General features: G+C 36.5%; 2 protein-coding genes across 5 annotated transcripts; one reads left to right on the forward strand and one right to left on the reverse strand.

The window, feature by feature from the left end:
• The first annotated feature begins 201 nt into the window (after nucleotides 1-201).
• Nucleotides 202-12097, forward strand: LOC144546771 (separase-like). Of its 2 annotated transcripts, XM_078295322.1 has the most exons (27): nucleotides 209-989; nucleotides 1380-1554; nucleotides 1880-1987; nucleotides 2152-2286; nucleotides 2376-2767; nucleotides 3245-3359; nucleotides 4305-4433; nucleotides 4615-4917; nucleotides 5000-5122; nucleotides 5230-5451; nucleotides 5659-5769; nucleotides 5942-6088; nucleotides 6219-6590; nucleotides 6680-6769; nucleotides 6866-7069; nucleotides 7162-7285; nucleotides 7467-8147; nucleotides 8415-8658; nucleotides 8765-8867; nucleotides 8960-9139; nucleotides 9227-9270; nucleotides 9663-9862; nucleotides 9953-10163; nucleotides 10263-10656; nucleotides 10778-11032; nucleotides 11157-11244; nucleotides 11454-12097. In XM_078295322.1, exons 1-27 carry the CDS (start codon nucleotides 295-297, stop codon nucleotides 11921-11923), a joined length of 6315 nt encoding a protein of 2104 aa, XP_078151448.1. In that variant the 5' UTR covers nucleotides 209-294; the 3' UTR covers nucleotides 11924-12097. The 2 variants fall into 2 exon arrangements, with proteins under 2 accessions (XP_078151453.1, XP_078151448.1); XM_078295327.1 differs by lacking the exons at nucleotides 11157-11244; nucleotides 11454-12097 and having other exon boundaries at nucleotides 202-989; nucleotides 10263-10672; nucleotides 10778-11012.
• A 1986-nt stretch (nucleotides 12098-14083) lies between these two features.
• Nucleotides 14084-18493, reverse strand: LOC144546784 (UTP--glucose-1-phosphate uridylyltransferase). Of its 3 annotated transcripts, XM_078295355.1 has the most exons (22): nucleotides 18301-18493; nucleotides 18126-18173; nucleotides 17943-18034; nucleotides 17582-17672; nucleotides 17167-17227; nucleotides 17007-17084; nucleotides 16871-16921; nucleotides 16629-16702; nucleotides 16227-16299; nucleotides 16082-16139; nucleotides 15943-15989; nucleotides 15794-15859; nucleotides 15645-15677; nucleotides 15494-15546; nucleotides 15336-15411; nucleotides 15195-15251; nucleotides 15011-15094; nucleotides 14830-14928; nucleotides 14620-14724; nucleotides 14428-14493; nucleotides 14307-14333; nucleotides 14084-14268 (listed from the first exon to the last, which is right to left on the reverse strand). In XM_078295355.1, the coding sequence occupies exons 1-21, from the start codon at nucleotides 18369-18371 to the stop codon at nucleotides 14307-14309; spliced, it is 1410 nt and encodes a 469-aa protein (XP_078151481.1). In that variant the 5' UTR covers nucleotides 18372-18493; the 3' UTR covers nucleotides 14084-14268. The 3 variants fall into 3 exon arrangements, with proteins under 3 accessions (XP_078151481.1, XP_078151465.1, XP_078151475.1); XM_078295339.1 differs by lacking the exon at nucleotides 14307-14333 and having other exon boundaries at nucleotides 14084-14296; XM_078295349.1 differs by having other exon boundaries at nucleotides 14084-14333.
• Nucleotides 18494-18663: the final 170 nt, after the last annotated feature.

Raw genomic sequence — 18663 nt, forward strand, 5'->3', positions numbered from 1 at the left:
TTGCATGTGCAAAAGCAAATATTTATGTATTACAAATTGCTTACAGATGAAGTCCATGCTGTACTTCTCAGTTAGCTGCGAAGTGCGAACTATACATGAAATTCCCCCCAACAAATCGGGGATTAGTCACCTCTCCTCTCTCTCTTCGCATGCTGCGGAAATGGAAATAAATCTGCTGTGATTCTTTGAGAATCACAGCATCCTGTTTTTCCAAATCCATCCTTCTATTTTCTGAGATGTTTAAATTTCAAAATCTGTTGTTTTCTAAGCACAAATTTCAAAACAAATGAATGGATGAATTTGGAAAAGCAGGATCCTGTGAGTGATTCTCAAGGAATCACAGCAGATTTGTTTCCGGCGGAAATGGAGGCCTCCTCTCTTCTTGCGAGCCTCCAGCCAGGCGCCGACCACCGAGGCCTTTACGCACGGTTCACTTCCTACCTCAGTCCGTTTATCGATTCGCATTCCTCCGCCCGACCCCTCGCCAAAAAATTTCTCTCTTTTCTCTGTGAAGCTCTGAATCTCCTCCGCACTCTCCTCCGCGAAAGAGATCTAATTGAGGAGCGAGATAATGAATATCTGGACATCTACGTACTCGTACTCGATTGCTTGGGTTGCCTGTTGCCTGTTTTGGAAGGGAAACCCTACATGTTTCACCTTCAAAGAGCCCAATTTGTGCGGTGCTTGATAAATATTGAGAAGTACGAAAAAGCTGAGGCTGAGGCCCTCCTGCTTCTAGAAGACCTAATATCTGCTCTTTCTCCAGTTGGAAAGGTGTCTGGATCGAAGAAAGGGAAGGGCAAGGGTGCTGAACCACAGATATTGTTCCCGGATCCCGAAATTGTTGGTACTGATGATTCAGAGATAACTACATTGGCACTAGATATAATTATTTCTCTCTGCAAATGTGCAGTTAAATGCAAATCAAAAATACCAGAGCCTTATTTGAGGATTTTGGCTCTTGTTGAGCAAGTGCAGCCTTGGATTCGGTAAAGTAGTCTATCCCTCCAAATTACTGCTCTTTATCATTTCACAAGTAGCAACAGAACATTCTGGTCTACTGTTATCCACTGAGATGATTGAACTGAGCAAACAATAGTTTTCCTTTCTTTTCTATTTTGGTATTTCGTTGAAGGCCAATTAGGTCAATCCTTTTTTACCCTTTGGACCTTGTGTTATTGGTTAGATTTCTTAACTTCATAGATAGTAATTGACTGCCTCTATCTATCAGAAAGTGCAGATGCAACAACCTATGCCAATTTTCTACCTGCTTTGCTATACTGCGCATTATGTGCCTATCCGAAGTCTCACATCTGCATTTCATAAAAATTGTTTCAGCCCCCCATTCCTTTTCTTACTAGAAAATGGATCTCATGTAGGTTATTGGATTGTGAGGCTGCTAAAAGGAAACGTGTAACGTTGCTGAGACCATTGTACAAATGTGCAACTTTTCTCACCAGCGAATGTAGGTCATTTGACCATGAGATTGTCAGTAGTTTTTGCATAACCATGTTAAGGGAGTGTGCAAGGTGCTCTTTTGAGCAGTTGACAATTGTAAGTTTGTAAGATTACTTTTTCCATGGTCATTTCCTTGAAACATTTGCATCCATCATGCTGTTATCATAGCAGGCAGCTTCTCATGATACTAGGAGATACCAGCCCAAGTAGAACCTGTACCTATTTGTAATTTGACTTCAACTTTTCAGGATCTTAGTGTTCTGTTATAGCATTTTGGTGTTCCTGACAACAGCCTGGGCAAATCTGGTCCGGTACCTTTACATCATTGTCAACTGGTACATTTTGCATTGTAACTGTGGCATATTTTGCCCCTGTTTTGGGGAATGGTTTGACAAACTGCATTATTTGATACTGGTTTCAGAGTGCTAATAAAATCTCTTCTGAGATTAACCTAAATTGGGATGATGGTCCTTCAATCTTCCTTGATGTGCTAAGAATAACCCTAGAGCTATCTCTATGTGAATGCAAGGTACACTGTGCTTCTTTCAATTACTTGAAATTCAGTGTAAAAAGAGCATCTTCTGGTAACAGAAAAACTCATGATTTTATATTGAAATTCTGTTAAGGACCTTTTTGCTTCTATCTAGATCATAATCCCCTTCGTTTGTTTTGCTACAACGTCCTTTTTCTCAGGATCAAGCTGTGAAGAGTGTGAAAGAGTTTTTTTATTTTGTATCATCTATATCTGATATTGTGTATGGCACTCAACCAAACTTCTGTAAACTTGCTTCGGACACTCTTACTGATCATGTGCAGAAGTTTGCCAAGGTATCTGCTATTTTCTCAGATTGAAAGCATGGGCGAATGTACATAATATTGCATTTTTTTTAACTGATAAAACTTCTGCTTTTTCTCAGCTTTGCCCTCATGTTGGCTTGATTCTATCTCTCTACGCTGCTGCTTTATTCTTCAAATCTACCATTCCATTCAGCCAAACTGTTGACAACACTCCTATATCTTCTTATGCCACAATCCTCAGCAACCAAAAAGAACTTCAAAGCCTAACAACATCAGTAGAGACACTATCAAGTTATTTTTCTGAGAAGAATGGGGGAAATGGAAATGCTTCAGGCTTGGTTTTGGCATATTTGGATGTGCTAGATCTTTTGTGTCGGGTGCTGCTACCTTGTGTGAAGGCCGGATGGAGTTGCTTCTGTTCTAAGGGAAAAGATTTTCCTAAATCTTCTAATTGGAGCAACATTTTCAAAGTGCTAGAGGAATTCTGCAGTTACACCATTAATGCCTTTAGGTAAGATCAAGGGGTATTGTTTTACTTACCCAAATGTATCTCCACTGTAGTTTTTAGGAGCCAAGTTCTCAGTTTTATACCTTTTTTTTCCTTTCTCATTTTGTTTTTTTTTTTTTTTTGTCTTTTGCCTGTTTTGATCTGTCAGTTTGGCATCTTCTAATTTATATGGCCTTTTCATTCACCTGAGGTTCCACAGAATGGCTATCCCCATAGTGTGGTACCACTTGGTACCGGTAAGATGAGTGTGCAGTTGAATCACATCGAACCTAGGGGGTTGTCATTGCAACCCGGTCAAAGAGTATATCATGGCTGGTACAAGTTGAATGATAATATAGTAGTGTACTTGTATGATTGGGCATTGTTCTACTAATCACTAGAGGTCGCCAACCTACGTTATATTAGATATAACAGTCATCTTTAGAACAATATCTGATTATTTTTAGCTTTGCTAATAATGTTGTCCCTTCTATTTGTCAGGGCTACTACGAAGAATGATGTAGATAACAAAAGAACACAGGATAAACGTAATCGGCTGCTGGAATCATTAGTTTCTGGGTTCAGAATTTGCTTCTTCTCTGCTATACCATATGAGGTGATTATATTCATGATTTCTTATCCCATATTTCATATCTGGTGCAAGTCAGATCAGAGGTCAGCATATAGGGGTGCAAACAGATCAGATATTATCCATCCAGATCCGTATACGAATTTTTGCAGATTCAGATAGTCAGATACGGATAGTTTGCAGATACGGATACGGTTTCGATTTTGGAAGCGGATAATTATCCGTATCCTTAAATTTTAGTTAAACGGATATCCGTTAGTATCGGTAATTTATTTTTCCCACAAACACCACTTGGACTTCTCTCTCTATAGTTAGAAAGCATGTATTGAAAAATGGGAAAGCGTGTATTGAAATTTTCAAATTTAGAAATTTTTCTGAAACTTTCAGGACTCTGAACAGGTTCATTGGTTTCAATTAAACTTTTTTTTACAAGAAAAGATAGATGAAAATTAAATTTCATTTTCAGAACTTATGTCAAATACTCAGTATCTGATACCTAGTTGTCTATATTTGAATTTACGAGTGTTTATATTTGTATGTAAAGTATATATTTTTGAATTTACGAGTGTTTATATTTTGTAATGACATAAAAAATTTAACATTAGAAAAATTATTTTGTCCGAATTATATTCATTAATACGTACTTTTTTTCTAATGACAAAAATATTAGTTGGAAAATATGTTAATTTTGTTACAATGTATAAATTAGATATCCGACTTATATCCGTCTCCTTATTCATATCCGTTAATATCCGATCTGTATTCGTATCCATTTAATATCCGATACATATTCGTATCCGTTTAATATCCGATCCATATCTGAAAAATAAATACAGATACGGATATGGTTTTACTACTATCCGATCCGTTTGCACCCCTATCAGCATGCAGGTCCAGCAACTTTGCCTCAATGCCAATTGTGAAATTGTCTGTTGTAATCTATTGCTAAGGTCTTTCATTTTTCTAATACAGAAGTGTTGCGACTCCATCAGAATAGTACTATCAAGCGAGTGGGTCTCACCTATAGAGCTCAAGTATGTTGTGTCCTCTCTTTATAATACAGTGGAAACATTGTACCAGATTCAAAGCCATGTAAGACAGGTATTAGAATTTTCTCTTTATGTTTTGCTGAGGATCTGAAACTATATTTTTTGTAGTATGATACTTAAAAAGTTAAAACTCATAATGACAAGGTTTAGAGCAGTCTGGGTGCTGTTTCTACAATAATATGTCACTGTTTTTTCACCTTATTTAGCATCATATTGTGTACCTCTTTTTCTAGGCACCAGTAGCAGTGGCATTGAAGCTGTACTCTGAAGCTGTATTGGCAAACTTGAGGCGAATTTGCCATAATTACTCAGTGAAGTTAACTGATATTTCAAATGATAGGCTGAAGAATATCAAGGAAACAATATCAGATGCATGTAAAAGAATCGGGTCAATAATCTTTTATTTCCATGAATTCCATCCTGGCGACATCACCAGTATTGCTGATATCACTGTTTGCGCCTTGTTTGAGATGTCCCTCGTTGATGATTTGCACAGGATCCAAAGCAACTTCTCCTTTGTCAAAGAATGGGTCAAGGTACAGATCTAGCATGCATTTAAAAGACCCATTTCTGTTTTCCTAAACAGTTGTGATTACTAATCTCTCTTGACACTTGTAGGTGTTGTGCAAAGAATTCGATAAAGATAACAAGAAATATGACGCTCCTTTGTTATACAAATTAATCATGAAGAAAACGGACAAACAGTGGTCGAGGGTGTCTCTGGGAAGAATTACAGAGAAGGTTAATGTCATTTTTTTCTTCTTTTAAAATTCAATGCCTTGTTACTTCTCTAAGCCTAAAAGCACTTTCTCATATATACAATAACTACTCCCTTACTACTTCTGTAGGAGCTCCTGGAGTATCAACATTTGGAAAGTCGGTACCCAAATTTATGCAAAATTATGCAAAAAAAGGTCACTGAAGTTCTATTAGAGGATCTATACTGTGAAGAAGATTATTTTCTGGAAAGATCAAGAATTCTTGTTGCAAAAGCAAGAGCTTTACGTGCTAGCGGAGTTGATGGCTTGGGGGACTCTCTGGCTTGCCTCTTGGAAGCCATTTCTTTGCTTGTGAGTTACTCTTGTATCTTTCCCTTATCATTACAACTTTTCTGTTGAACAAAGCTTTTCACTAATTTGATGTGATAAAAAAGATTATAATCATGTCACAGATAGGCTATTAGAGAATGAAGGAACGAAGCCAGTAGGATCCTATTCTTGCTTGTTTCCAGTCTTTTTATAATATTCTGACCATCTGGAATCATTTTTATCCGACAGAGAGATGCAAAATCAGATTCTTGTAGAGATCAAGCTCTGGCATATCATCAACTGGCAACTGCTTATTGTTTGCATGCACAGTATGCCCAGGATGTCAAACTCCACTTTGAGGTAAGATAAGGATTACTCATTTTGGAGCCTTTCTATCAATTATTAGTACTGAAAAGTAATTGCCTGTATTTTATGCTTGTTTTGGTAGGTCATTTAAGCTCGAACACACTTTATGGTCTTGATGTTTTTTTCCAATTGTAGGTCATAATGGACAATTTTTTATTTTCCACAGGTGATATTGGGAGATATTGATTCTGCTCTTGATTTGTGGTTAAGAATAGATATTGAGCATTACACTTGTGGTGATGGTGGTTTCGAACTGGGGGCGACAAACATGGTTCCAATGCTCTGTTCTTCGATGGATCTATTATCTATTAAGGTGGAACATTTTATTCTTATCTTTTTCTTTCATGCAATAGGTTTAGCAGAATTTTTTTTGGTTTAAGCATAATGCAAGTACCATGGGTCACCACATTTCCTTTGTTTTGTTTTTTTCCTACTTTTGTCAGGGTTGCTACAAGCACCACTCTCGCATATGCAAGTTGATGGCAAAGATATTGAAACATGAAAATATACCAGTTGAGAAATTATTTGCCTTGCTATTTAGTGACAGACGGGTGGGACATAGCAATTGTGGCGTTCAAATAGATGTGGAGCTTATTTCCGATGCACTACAGAACTGTGATGCCAGTGCTCATCTTACAAAGTTTTGGGCCAGTTGTTTAGAGGCCCATAACCCAACCCGGAGCATGTTTGCTCAGAACTTGTTGCTCAATTGTCTAGTTTTCCCAGAAGTGAATGAAAAAGGCTTCGAAAAATCATTACAGTGCAAAATTGGAATCAAGGAAATTAAACAAATAGCCTCTTCTCTAATTTCTGATGTAAGTTCAGTGCCATGCTAGATTTGTTCATTAAATTCATATTCCTTCTATATTTGGCTAAACTGATGTTTCTATAATTGAATATGCAGCCTAAACCATCAAACCGCTCGACTTTTATTGCTAGTCACTTGTACTATGATTTATCACAGAGGCTATTGTCGGAAGGCAAACTGTTTGAGGTAATTTTTACATTATCTCCATTGTACCTACTCTTTATGTAATTTTGTTCTTATGAAAAAAGCACTTGAAAAAAGTTAGTTTGACCTTTCCTTCAGGCTCTGTCTTATGCAAAAGAGGCCTTCAATCTGCGCAGAAATCTCTTTTATTGGAAGTTTGTGTATTTTCATAAGAAGCCATGTGATGTACGGGATTTGGTACCAACTGTGATGTGGCCTGATTTTACTAGAGCAGACACCATCATGGATTCCTGTCTCTCCCCTTGGATTGTTCTCAGATGCTATCTTGAAAGCACTTTTCAGGCACGCTATATCGTGTTTCTACTGTTCCTTTTATTATTATTATTTTTTTTTTTTTGTGTATTTGCTTTGTTTCATTTTTTGTTTATGCCCAGATGGGGAGTATCTATGAATCAACTGGCAATGGTGTGGAAGCTGAATCTATGTTTTTGACAGGAAAAGAGGTGTCACATCTTCAAGTGTTGCATTCTTTTGAAATAACTTTTGCATCATCTTTAGGTAAGGATATATATATACATATATGATCACTGTCACCTTTTTTTGATTAGTAATTGGCTCATAGTTGAATTAATTCAGGCGCTAAATTTATTAGTAGTACCACATGCCATTGTGCTAAGGTCAAGTTCAATTGGATCTAAGTTTGATTGCAAAGAAGAAGAATAATTCAGTTCTGTTTCAGGTCAACTATATCGTAAGCAGCAACTATGGGACAAGGCTGACAGGGAACTAAGATGCGCACAAGAGCTTCTTTGGAACAGTAAACCGGCACTTTCTTGTGAAAACTGCAAGATGTTTCTTGAAACCACAGTCAATCTTCAGTTAGGAGATCTATTACATGGCCGTTTCAAAAACAGCCCTCAAAACAGATCTCTACCTACCCTAGAAGACGCTTTATGCACGTACCAATCAGCCCTTGATAAGCTCTATCATCACGAATTAAAATTTTCCAAAAAAGAAGAGCCTGAAACAAACGAGCAACTGAATTCCACATGCAAATTTTGTATGCTTTTGAAACAGCCAGCAAAATCAGTTTTTAATAAGAAAGCTTCTAGAAGCAAAGGCATTTTAAAGGAGCTTAATCCAGACACCAAAAATGTTACGCGAACAACCAGGGCTAGGTCTTGCAAAACATCCACTGCTACTAAAACAAAAGAGGAACAGGCAACTGAATTCAGTAATTTGAAAAAGATGGGAAGGAAACCTAGGTCGAAATGTAATGGTTATGACTCATCTTATAAAATAGTGTGCTGGCCCTGTCTAATGAACGGAGCTCTTGATTCCGGATATCTGACAAATTTGTTACATCTCGGGGTTGAATTTCGGCACAGTAGTTTTCTTCTTTTGTTGCAACTGAAAATCGGTATGTTCTTCTACTGTTATGTGAACTTGTGATATTATTCAGTTGGTATGTTATTCTACTTTTTTGTGAAATTCTGAAATAAAGAGAAATATTATGAAGGGTAGGAACAAACTTGATATGAACCATTCTTTCTAGAATATGCAGTCACAGCAATTTGTTTTCTTAAAGAGGTTGAAAACCTTTTTCTTTTTGGTTAGCTCTAGCAATTTTTTATGTATTATTTTCTTTTATTTGACATATTATTAACATATTTGGTTTCTTAAACAGCAAGAACATTGGGGGCTCAAGGTGCGAAGTCTAATGTGCATGAGATATACAGCCTATACTGGAAGTGCATCTTTCTTTTGTTTTCTGGATCTCCTGGAGCTACTAACTCATCGGAAGTTGACGTGCATCAACTTATGGAATTGATAACAGATGAGCAATCAAAGGCTCTCTCTATCAACCGTGCACTGATTTTGTATAACATGAGCCTCTTTATGTTAAAGAACTGTCTTTCTGATCAACACAGGTTAATTGATCTAGAAATCTGAATTTTTATTTCATTATTTCCTGGTTGTATTGATTATACTTATTGGTGATTTGTTTTGTTACTGGTTCAATTTTGCTATGTACAGGGATCCATGCTGTACCCTTGCAAATTTCCAGATGCGAGATGTACTAACTTGGTTGTTGAGAGCCTTTATATTTTCTCGAGAGTGTCCCTTGCTTCTGCAAAAGGTCCAATTAACTTGCCTTTTTTCATTTATTGCTCCGCCAAATTATAAATCATATATTATGCACTAAATATTTTGAGATTGGTCCTTTTACAGGTGAGCAGGCTCCTTGCATCTACCTTGATAAGTTCAACTGTGGATCACTCTATTCCTTTGCCTTTACATCTCAACAAATCTCTCTCTCTCAACCATTGGGCTTCTTACTTTCATCAAGCCTCTATCAGCACTTCTTTGGACACCCTTTACCAATGTGAAATGAACAAAATTCCTCCAAATGTTAGATTCTCATTGTTTCTTTGCTTTTTAGATTGTTTATTTTCCAAACAGTGCTGTACCAATAACTATCTATTGTCATGCTATCAGGTCATGGCTGGAGCCATGGATGAGGCCTACAGCAAGTTTTTAAGGTACTTCAAAACTTGAAAACTCTGAATGAAACTCGGGCTACTTTCTCATTGCGCTATTTTCGCACAAGTCCTATGATAATAGTCAGTAGCTTCTGTCATTCAATCTAGACATGAACCAACATGAAGTACACCTGACCTGATAAGGACCTAATTAGCATGAATGCCAATAGATGGGAATTATGTATTTATACATGTATGTGCTGCATGGCAGAAGATGAAATTTTTACGAGTACTAATATGTTAATCGTGATACAATAAATCAATAGTCCCTGTAAAAAAAGGGATCTGAAACCGATATGATGAGTAAATAAGATAATGGGATGCTTAGTGAACGAATATATCCTCTTATTTTATTCTGTTTTAATTTTGGACTTCGATCCTCTCCCTTTCAGGTTTCCATTTGAAAATATCAACCAGCTTGAAGACCATGTTGGATACTTCTTTAAAAACCTGCCTGATGTTTCTATCATATGCATCAGTATAATTGACGGTGGTTATCCCTCCTCCTGTCCTGCTTGGGTTATGCTCTCAAAAATCGACTCAACAAATGGACCAATTTCCATGCTTCTACCTGCTGATGAAATTAGAGAAGGTAATCAAGCATTTCACCATTTCTTGTTTTATAGTTTCTTGAAATATGTTGTTTTTTTCTTACTTCACTGTGTTGGCAATCTTTTGACAGGGCAACACAATCTAAAAACTTGCAAACAGATGGGCGACACACAACAAACCAAAGAATGGAAGTGCCCATGGAGCCACACTGTACTTGACCATGTTGCCCCATCTTTTAAGTTGCTCATGAATGAAAATACCCTGTCAGCCCAGGAGACTGTTAAACAAAAATATTGGGAATGGAGAAGAGAGATCAACAATCGTCTAGATTTATTGCTTCGGTTGGATTGTCAATCTTTCTTTGAATTAATGGTTTTGCTCTCAATTTTCATTGACTGTTTTCTCTTTTCTAGAACTTAATTGTATTTTGCTTTTGTCAGAAATATTGATGAATCATGGTTTGGTCCATGGGGCTGCTTGCTGAGAGGATATCCAATAAATGACCAAAATAAAGAATTATTAGTCCCTACCTTAATCAATCATCTAGAGCCACTGATCAACTCAGAGGTGAACCCTAGCTTGGTAAAAGCTATCCTAGGTGGCAGCAACTCATTGGAGGATGCCAAAGTGTGCATCTCCCAGCTGCTCTCATATGGAGGCTCCTTTGGCCAGGGAGGGTATTGTGGGGAAGATAGATTTAGGGCTTTCTCAGTATCTCGTGATTTAGGCTCTGAAATACCCAAGTCGATTGACAGAGTATTAAGAGAGGCATTCTGTGGGCCCATGCTGATTAATAGAGAGCCAGTGATTTTAGTGCTGGATACTGATGTGCAGGTCAGAATTGGACTCAGTAATATAATCTCACCTTCCATTTTTTTTTTTTTTCAGTTAAACTCGATTTTTTTTTTTTTTTGTTCTAACTATAATTTTCAACATTGTAATATATACTATGCAGATGTTGCCGTGGGAGAGTTTACCTACGTTGAGGACGCAGGAGGTTTACCGAATGCCATCAATAGGCAGCATCTTTCTAACCCTGGATAGAAATTACCAGAGGCACAAAGAGGAAGAAAGGGAAAAACTTTTATCCGGTCGTTCGTACTTCCCTGAGGTGGATCCCTTTGATACGTATTACTTACTGAACCCTAGTGGGGATCTCAAGGTCACAGAGGACAACTTGAAGCCGTGGTTAGAAGGACTCAACTTCAAGGTAGTTAAAATATTATTTTATCAGCAACTCTAACTTTCTTTTATAACCCCTTTGTAAACTATTTTTGCTATATTATTTCCATTTGATTTGAAAATATGATACCCTTTTGTCAAATTGTAAACAGGGAAAGACCGGAGTTGCCCAAACGAGTGAAGAGTTGGGTTTGGTCTTAAAGAATCATGACATGTTCTTTTACTTCGGCCATAATAGTGGTTAGTCCATATCGGCCTATTACCCTTAATTATCCTCTTTTATATTTGCAATTATGTAGGAGACTTGCATTTCATGAAATAAAACTATGGAGTAGATCTAGGGTGTTCTTAAGCTCACGAAGCCTTTTGGTGAGCTTAACTCTAGACCTATCGGATTAACTTCAAATGACAAATCCAACTAACGAAGCCTTGTGGAATGCATATCTCAGGGACACAATACATCTCAAGATGTGAGATTGAAAAGCTGGAGATCCATGCGGCAGCTCTCCTGATGGGATGTAGCAGTGGAATGCTCGAATGTCGAGGGAGTTACGCACCGCGAGGCACCCCCCTGTCGTACCTCTTTGCTGGGTCCCCAGCCGTGATTGCAAATTTGTGGGACATCACAGACAGAGACATTGACATATTCAGCAAGGCTGTTGTCGATTCATGGCTTCAAAATGGAGGGGCACGACATGTGAGATGCTTAGCCTGTGCTCTAATTGAGAAACCTTCTAGAAGGAGAGGAAAGAAGACGCAAGTGAGTGGTCGTGGTAACAATAGGTGGTGTAAGGGGTGCGCTACCAGGCGCATAGCATCATGCATCGGCAAGGCCAGGACTGCATGCAAAATGGATATGCTAACTGGTGCAGCTCCAGTATGTTATGGTGTGCCAACTATATTACGGAGGAAGACCTAGTTGGTCATATGATTTGAAATACTGTTTTTGTGGCCGGTTAGAAACCAGGGACTATTTATTTTGACATTGCTCTTGTACTAGTATCTGGCAATTAGCATTGTTATTTTGCTAAATTATATATGTACCTCAGTTCTCAGACTTTTAATGTCATGTTATTTTTTTCTTTGCTTTTCACTTTATTGGACTCTATGCAGTTTGATGGCAGATACTTGATAGTTTATACCACATTCAAAGGCAATTTTATGCTCCTGCATAAATCATCAACTCTTCTTCAATAACTCGAGGGAGTGCTACCTTGAGAGCATGTATTCTAATTTTGAGAGCTAAGTGAATTTTTTTTTCTCGAGATACTAATTTTACTCTTTCACTTTCTCTCTGACTCATTTAATAAATAAACTAATAAAGGAAACTTTAAGTTGCTTTCATCTGTGAGAAAAAAACAAGGAAATTTACAATGTCCCCTAAGGTCTCTATTTACTGTTACAATGTATAGCTCCCCCATTTAATTTTAACTCAAAGAGTACAATTAAATTCTCGCTACAATGTACTGTTAGCAATCATGTAGGCACCTAATTAGTAATAATACAAAGTCACTATCTTCCAGTGGCGGGGTATTTATTCACCTCTCCCTCTGGCCGTCGGCAAAATGCACTCCAGATTTTTATCTCACTACAGAAATTTTCTTGGTTCAAAACAAAAGAGTACATGAGAGTACATACAAAACCTTAGAAATCACTGCTATAGCAGCTGAAATATAAATTCTCAACAAGTAAACAACAACTAATGGAAAAATAATACATAATAAAAGCTAGGAATAGTGCTAAAGTTCAAATGAGGGTTCTGTTAGGAATACTGACAGTTTTCTGGTTTTTGAACTGCTGAGATTGTAAAATCCACCATAAATAATCTACTGGTCCAAAAATTGAGAATATTATATGGAAATGTACATCTAGTCATGATCTATATGCTCACAAAATTTAATGAATTAACTCCAACAGTAGCTAGTTTTACTATATTATTTAGGGTTTGGTCGTTTTATGGCCAATTTGGTATCAGTTTTGAGTATGGTTTTGTGCATTTCTCTGGTACCAGTGTTACAATAGTCATATATCATACATGGGTCTGGTTGCTTTGACAATATAAAAGTCTTATTCAATTAAAATGACATGAATTAGATTAAAAGGGAAACTCATAGGCTCATTTAATTATCTTGTTTTTATTGAAGTCTGACAAGACTTTATATGAAATATGCATAAAGACCCTTCTCTTGTAGGAAATCACATAGGCTCATTTTTTTAGGTTACACCCCATATTTTGGCTTAAAGCTCTCCATTTCTTTCCTTAGAGGCTTGGAGTTAAGGCTTGACATGGACTTGGAAGTTTGCATATTAAATCCTGTTTTTATATTTATTTTGAAAATATGTAGATTATGTACAGCAGAAGGTCAATAAATAAATTTAGGAACTTGTGAAAGTTCTTGAATGCATCATTTCCATATATCTCATATTATTCTCATTTCCATAAATCCTCTATTAGTAGCAAGATTCATTCATACAAGCAAATAGAAGAACTAAAGGCAATGAGAATGCAAAAACAGTAACATTCGATTTTTTTTTTTTTAAATTGGAAGAGTTTCTGGGTACAGGTTGAACAACGATTTCGAATTAAAAAAATTACAGGAGAAAGAAAATCACCGAAGGAAAGATTCTAAATTCCCAAAAATCCTGTCCTTTCATAAGGGTAGGGTAATATGTTCAGATGGATTTTGTCCTTTCCTTATTTTAGTTCTTTAATTGGGGTGAGAAAAAACATGCAAGGACGAAATTGGCATTGATAGATAAAAGTTTCTCTCAGCTCTCAAACGATGCTTTCAGTAATAACACCCCCTAATTACAAAGGTTTCTCTCAGTATAACACCCCCCTTAAAAACTAATACAACTCAAATGTTTTTGTTACTCCCTATATGTTAATCGTAATTTGAGAAGTTGTCATCATCAAATCTGAATTTTATTTTTCCAGATTTCTTTTCACGTAATATCTATTTGATAATTTAAGCATCTGTTTGTAACATAAAATAGAGAATTTGCACCAACTTGCATGAATATAAATTTTGTGCAATTTGTATTTGGTTTGTAAACTTAAGAACACGAAGTCACAAAATTCAAACAAAAAAAGGAAATATACGATAGATACTATAACCAAGTACAGCTGAGTTGCCATCAGTACACAAGCAGCAACAACCACAGGTTTAAAATTATCATCAAAATGCTAAAATGGCAAAATACAAAAGAAAAAGTAATTATCTCATCGACTTCTGTTAAAACAAAATTGGAGCCGGAAACACACTCACAGATCCTCAGGACCGTTGATATCCTAAACACACTCACAGATCCTCAGGGCCGTTGATATCCTAAACATTAACAAATACAAATTTTCATTGATGTAAATTTTGCAACCCACAAAAAAGTGGATGAACTGAAATAAATTTTGACAATTTATCTAACCTTGTTCTCAATAACAGCGCCATCTGGAATCTCCAACTTCGCCTTGGCTGTGACGGTCACCTTGCCCTTTAAAATATTAAACATAATGTTACACCCATAGTAAGAAGATGATTGAGAAATGTAAACTGGGATTCCAAAATTGTAAATATAATTTGAGCTTAAAAGGGGCCTCACTGTAAATTATTAAATTACCTTGAGAACAACACCAGCACCAAACCAGACATCACCAGAAACCTTCAAGCTGTCGAGCTCAATTATGCTGGGGATAGACTTGAACCTGCTGAGAAAGTTACCCACCTTGAAGAAAGCAAAGGAAATTATCAGAAAAATAGGAGAACATTAAAGATATTACACAGTTCTCTACACTAAAAAGAATACAGAATGAATAAATCAGACCCCTACCTTCTTGAACTCGGGACCCAATTCAATTGAGGGGTTTGCAGGATTCTCTCTTGCTGGATTGCGAGTAACAAAGCCATCAACCAATGTGTACAGATCAGACTGCACAAGAACAATTTCATATTATTAGCAAAAGATCAATCTGGTAACATAATATATTCATAATTATTGTGTATAGTTAAACCTGCACGAGCAGCAAATCTGAGGTAGCTTTTACTGGAAGGAAGCGGGAACGGGGCACATTGACACCAATTGCATTGTCAAAGAACTGGTTCAAAGTAAAGAGAGTTAAACATGATAAAGAAAAAAAAAATAAGAAAGAAGTAATAGTATCACTAGAAAATTACAAAACAAGGTCTAAAATGTACCCGAATTGCAGCACCAGCTGCAGTTTCCAATTGAAGGACCTTGATACCCTCAACTTCCTAAAAATTATATTTCTAACTTAATGAGATCAACATTTATAATGAACCAATTTAAAACAACACATGCATTAAAAAGGGAAGTACCTTAGGGTTGGGGATGATTTCCATTTTAAGAGCATCAGCTTCAACAAGCCTCTTAATAGCCTTCAAGTTCACCCACCTATTATATGAATAAGCTACAGTTAGAAATGAGAGGTTAATTTCAATTGACAAGTGGGAAGTAGCAATATAAAGGGCTATACAAGTTGTTGGTGTTGAAAATCTTGAACTTCTCAATCGACTTGAACTCGTTAACCTAATTTAAGAGTTAAATGTCAGTCGGTATTCAACAAGCTAGTTTATATCAAGATAATGAAAAGCAACTTGATAATTATTATCTTGATTTAGACTTACATGTTCATCAGGAACTTGTGCAATCTCCAAAAGCTGCAAAAGATTGCATAAAAGGAAACTTTAGAGGGAACCCCCAATAATTGTAATTTTACTTAAAAATAAGGCTAAAGTTAATTTTGGCAAGAATTTTCAAACGAGAGGAACTGTACCTGAACTCTTCCTTCATATGAGATGAGGGTTCCACCTTTTACATCAGCCAAAGTTTTGGGAGTAACCTAAGGTACAGAAAGACATAACTTATAATTCAATTTCTTAAACCTTCAAGCTAACAAAAAAATATATATATATATTTGTATACCTCCATGCAGTACTCATTCTGGTTGGTAATCAGGTGATGCAGGATTTCTGCAGGATTTAGTAAAAAATACAGCAAACAATTAGCCAAAAGTACTTCATGCCAATTGAAACTGAGCGGATAAAACAGTTAAGAAGCATACTTAGGTCAACTATTGCTCCCAAGTTGTCTGCGTTAGCAACAAAAACATACTCCTTGCCCTGCCAAAGGATCGACTTATAATGTCAAGCTACAGTGTTTGTACATGTATTTAGTAAAAAAAAAAATTGTTGCCCAAGCCACCATACCTGTGAAAGCATCGCATCAAGCTTGCCACTGTTTGACAGTGCTGGGAACACATCACCATGGCCAGGAGGGTACCTAAACATTGAATTAAGTACAGAAAAGTATCAGAAACATATGCACCACCAGTACTTTTCTTTACTTTGGTTTTCCAAGGGACATAAATGGTCTAAAACAAGAAATTTCATAACGAGTTTATATATGTCAAATTACCATCAAAAGTATCTTCTGGTAATCCAATGTAAGAACATTGTATAAATTACTTTTGATTTTGGCAATCAGAAGTCTATGAAAGAAGGGATTCTGAAGCTCCATTTCAAGTCAAATAACTAAAACTACAATTAATCGCCAATACATCTTGTAAATTGCATACTTTGGAAAGAAAAGGAATAAATCATAATACTAACCAGGCATCCTTTCCGGTAACACCCTTTGATGACAATGGAAAAAAGTCCTCAACAACTATACGGGGATACTGGCTCTGTAAAAGGAGAAACAAGCTTTGTTAGAACTATTTTGAAAAGTTTAACATCTCTTAATATGCATTGTACTTATAAAACCACAAGATAGACCACCAAAAAAAAAATTAAAGAAAAAAAAAAGGAAAAGAAAAGATTAAGACAAAAATTTGAGCATATGCAGTACAAACCTGGTTAAATGTGTGGATTTCAATGTTAGAGTTGGTGTATTTCTCCACAATCTAACCAAAAAAAAAAGCAGGAAGTGAGGAACAACAAATCAGCTATAAGGAATTACCATAAAATTGATTATGTCAGTAATTTTACCTTCTGAGTATCATCATGAGTATTGAAAGAGTTCATCAGTAGCAGGGGGACATTGCATCCGTACTTCTTGTTAAGAGACTGCAGAGAATATTTTCAGAATTTAGTTCTGATATAACAAAGAAAAACTAGACATGCAATTAATCAAAACCGTAGAAGTTACCTCAATTTGAATAACAATCAAATCAAGAAATGTGAAGCCATTACGAACTTCAATTACAGATCTGCACAGATAGATATGGATTAAAAAAGTCATCAGGATTCAGAGTTTATATTACAGCTTAAGAGTATTATTTTAGTAAGGGGAAACTACTCTACCTTTGCATGTATTGGAACTTAAGCTTAATGTGTAGCCAATCAGAGGTGCTTTACATAATCAAATTCCTAGCTAATTAAAGTCCTAGTTGAAGCACTGCATCTTTGGTACGTACAGATAGAGCAATAATCCAAAGCAAATTATAGAATCCAAATGAAGATTGCTTCCTTTCAATTTAAAATAGTTTTGTGTAACTATTCAAAATGACTATTGAGTTCCATGGATCAAGATAGCTAGCAACTGAAATTAATGTTTCACTTACTTGGGTCCAGTGCATCCCATAGTGGTCCCAAGGCCTCCATTGAGCTTAAGCACCACAAGTTTGTTCAGAAGCTTCTTTGTGGCCTCGAGATCTACACTCCAAAGATATAAAAAAAAGTAACAGCTAATCAGACAATCATTTTTTTTTTCAGATCAGATCGGTAGAGTCGATCAAAAATCGAAAGCCAGGGCTTAAAAAATAAGCTAAAAAAAAAATGATTGCATAATGAATCATGGTCTAAAACTAGAAGATTTTTTTTTATCAAACACTTTCAGATAAATATGTCTATTCAGACTCAGCTAGAAAAGGAAAAACAATTAATAATCGTAAGATATTATCGAGAGTAATTCTCAAATCGAACCTTCTGGAGCAGGGGCAAGGGTGTCGTACGGCACAACCACTTCATCAGTCGGAGTCTGGATCTTGCTCCATTCAATCTGCTCGGCCTCACCACTGGAGAATAATATGCTCCAATTAAAAAAATGGAGGGAAAAGAAAACGCAGACGAATAGAAATTTAAACAATTCAGAATCGTCGGATCTACCTGAAGTAGCGACTAACGAGATTGATGAATCCGGTCTTCTCATTCTCGCTGATAAACAATAAAGTGAAATAAAAAGATAAATTAAGATCACGACAAATCTGATCCTCGAGTTAAGGCATATAACATGTACAAGAAAGATCTAAATAGAAGGAAGCAGCAAGAAGAAACGGCGAACCTGATCTGATCGAGCTTCGCAACAGCGGGGCGGAGAGCATCGAGCTTTACGTCGGTAGCAACAGCAGCCATGACAGAGTGAGATGAGGTAAAAGATCAGATGAAGAGATCGAGAGGCTTCGAAGGAACGAAATAAGATGAAACGATCGGGAATCAAGAGTGAGCTGATGGTAGGAATCGATGCGCCAGCATTTTATAAGCGAATGGTGAGAAGCTTCCTGTATTTATTACGTGCACCTTCTATGGACTAAATGTATGTACTTTGGAAACATTAGGATGAATTGTGGGTTCCACAAATGATATAATCAAATATGGACTGTGCATGTAATGTGCACCAAGTTCGTAGAAATTAATTTTCGAAGAG

Source organism: Carex rostrata, chromosome 2 (assembly GCF_964058835.1).
Source record: "Carex rostrata chromosome 2, lpCarRost1.2, whole genome shotgun sequence".
NCBI classification, from domain to species: Eukaryota; Viridiplantae; Streptophyta; class Magnoliopsida; order Poales; family Cyperaceae; genus Carex; species Carex rostrata.

What these genes read in the sequence shown, in the direction of transcription:
- LOC144546771 (XM_078295322.1), top strand. Translation starts at nt 295, where the DNA reads ATGAATTTGGAAAAGCAGGATCCTGTGAGTGATTCTCAAGGAATCACA. An exon ending in TACACCATTAATGCCTTTAG is followed by an intron (nt 2,768 to 3,244) that starts GTAAGATCAAGG and finishes TCTATTTGTCAG; the next exon opens with GGCTACTACGAAGAATGATG. An exon ending in TTTGTTGCAACTGAAAATCG is followed by an intron (nt 8,148 to 8,414) that starts GTATGTTCTTCT and finishes TTTCTTAAACAG; the next exon opens with CAAGAACATTGGGGGCTCAA.
- LOC144546784 (XM_078295339.1), bottom strand. Translation starts at nt 18,371, where the DNA reads ATGGCTGCTGTTGCTACCGACGTAAAGCTCGATGCTCTCCGCCCCGCT. An exon ending in GCGAAGCTCGATCAGATCAG is followed by an intron (nt 18,174 to 18,300) that starts GTTCGCCGTTTC and finishes ATTGTTTATCAG; the next exon opens with CGAGAATGAGAAGACCGGAT. An exon ending in GTTACCGGAAAGGATGCCTG is followed by an intron (nt 16,300 to 16,628) that starts GTTAGTATTATG and finishes TTCAATGTTTAG; the next exon opens with GTACCCTCCTGGCCATGGTG.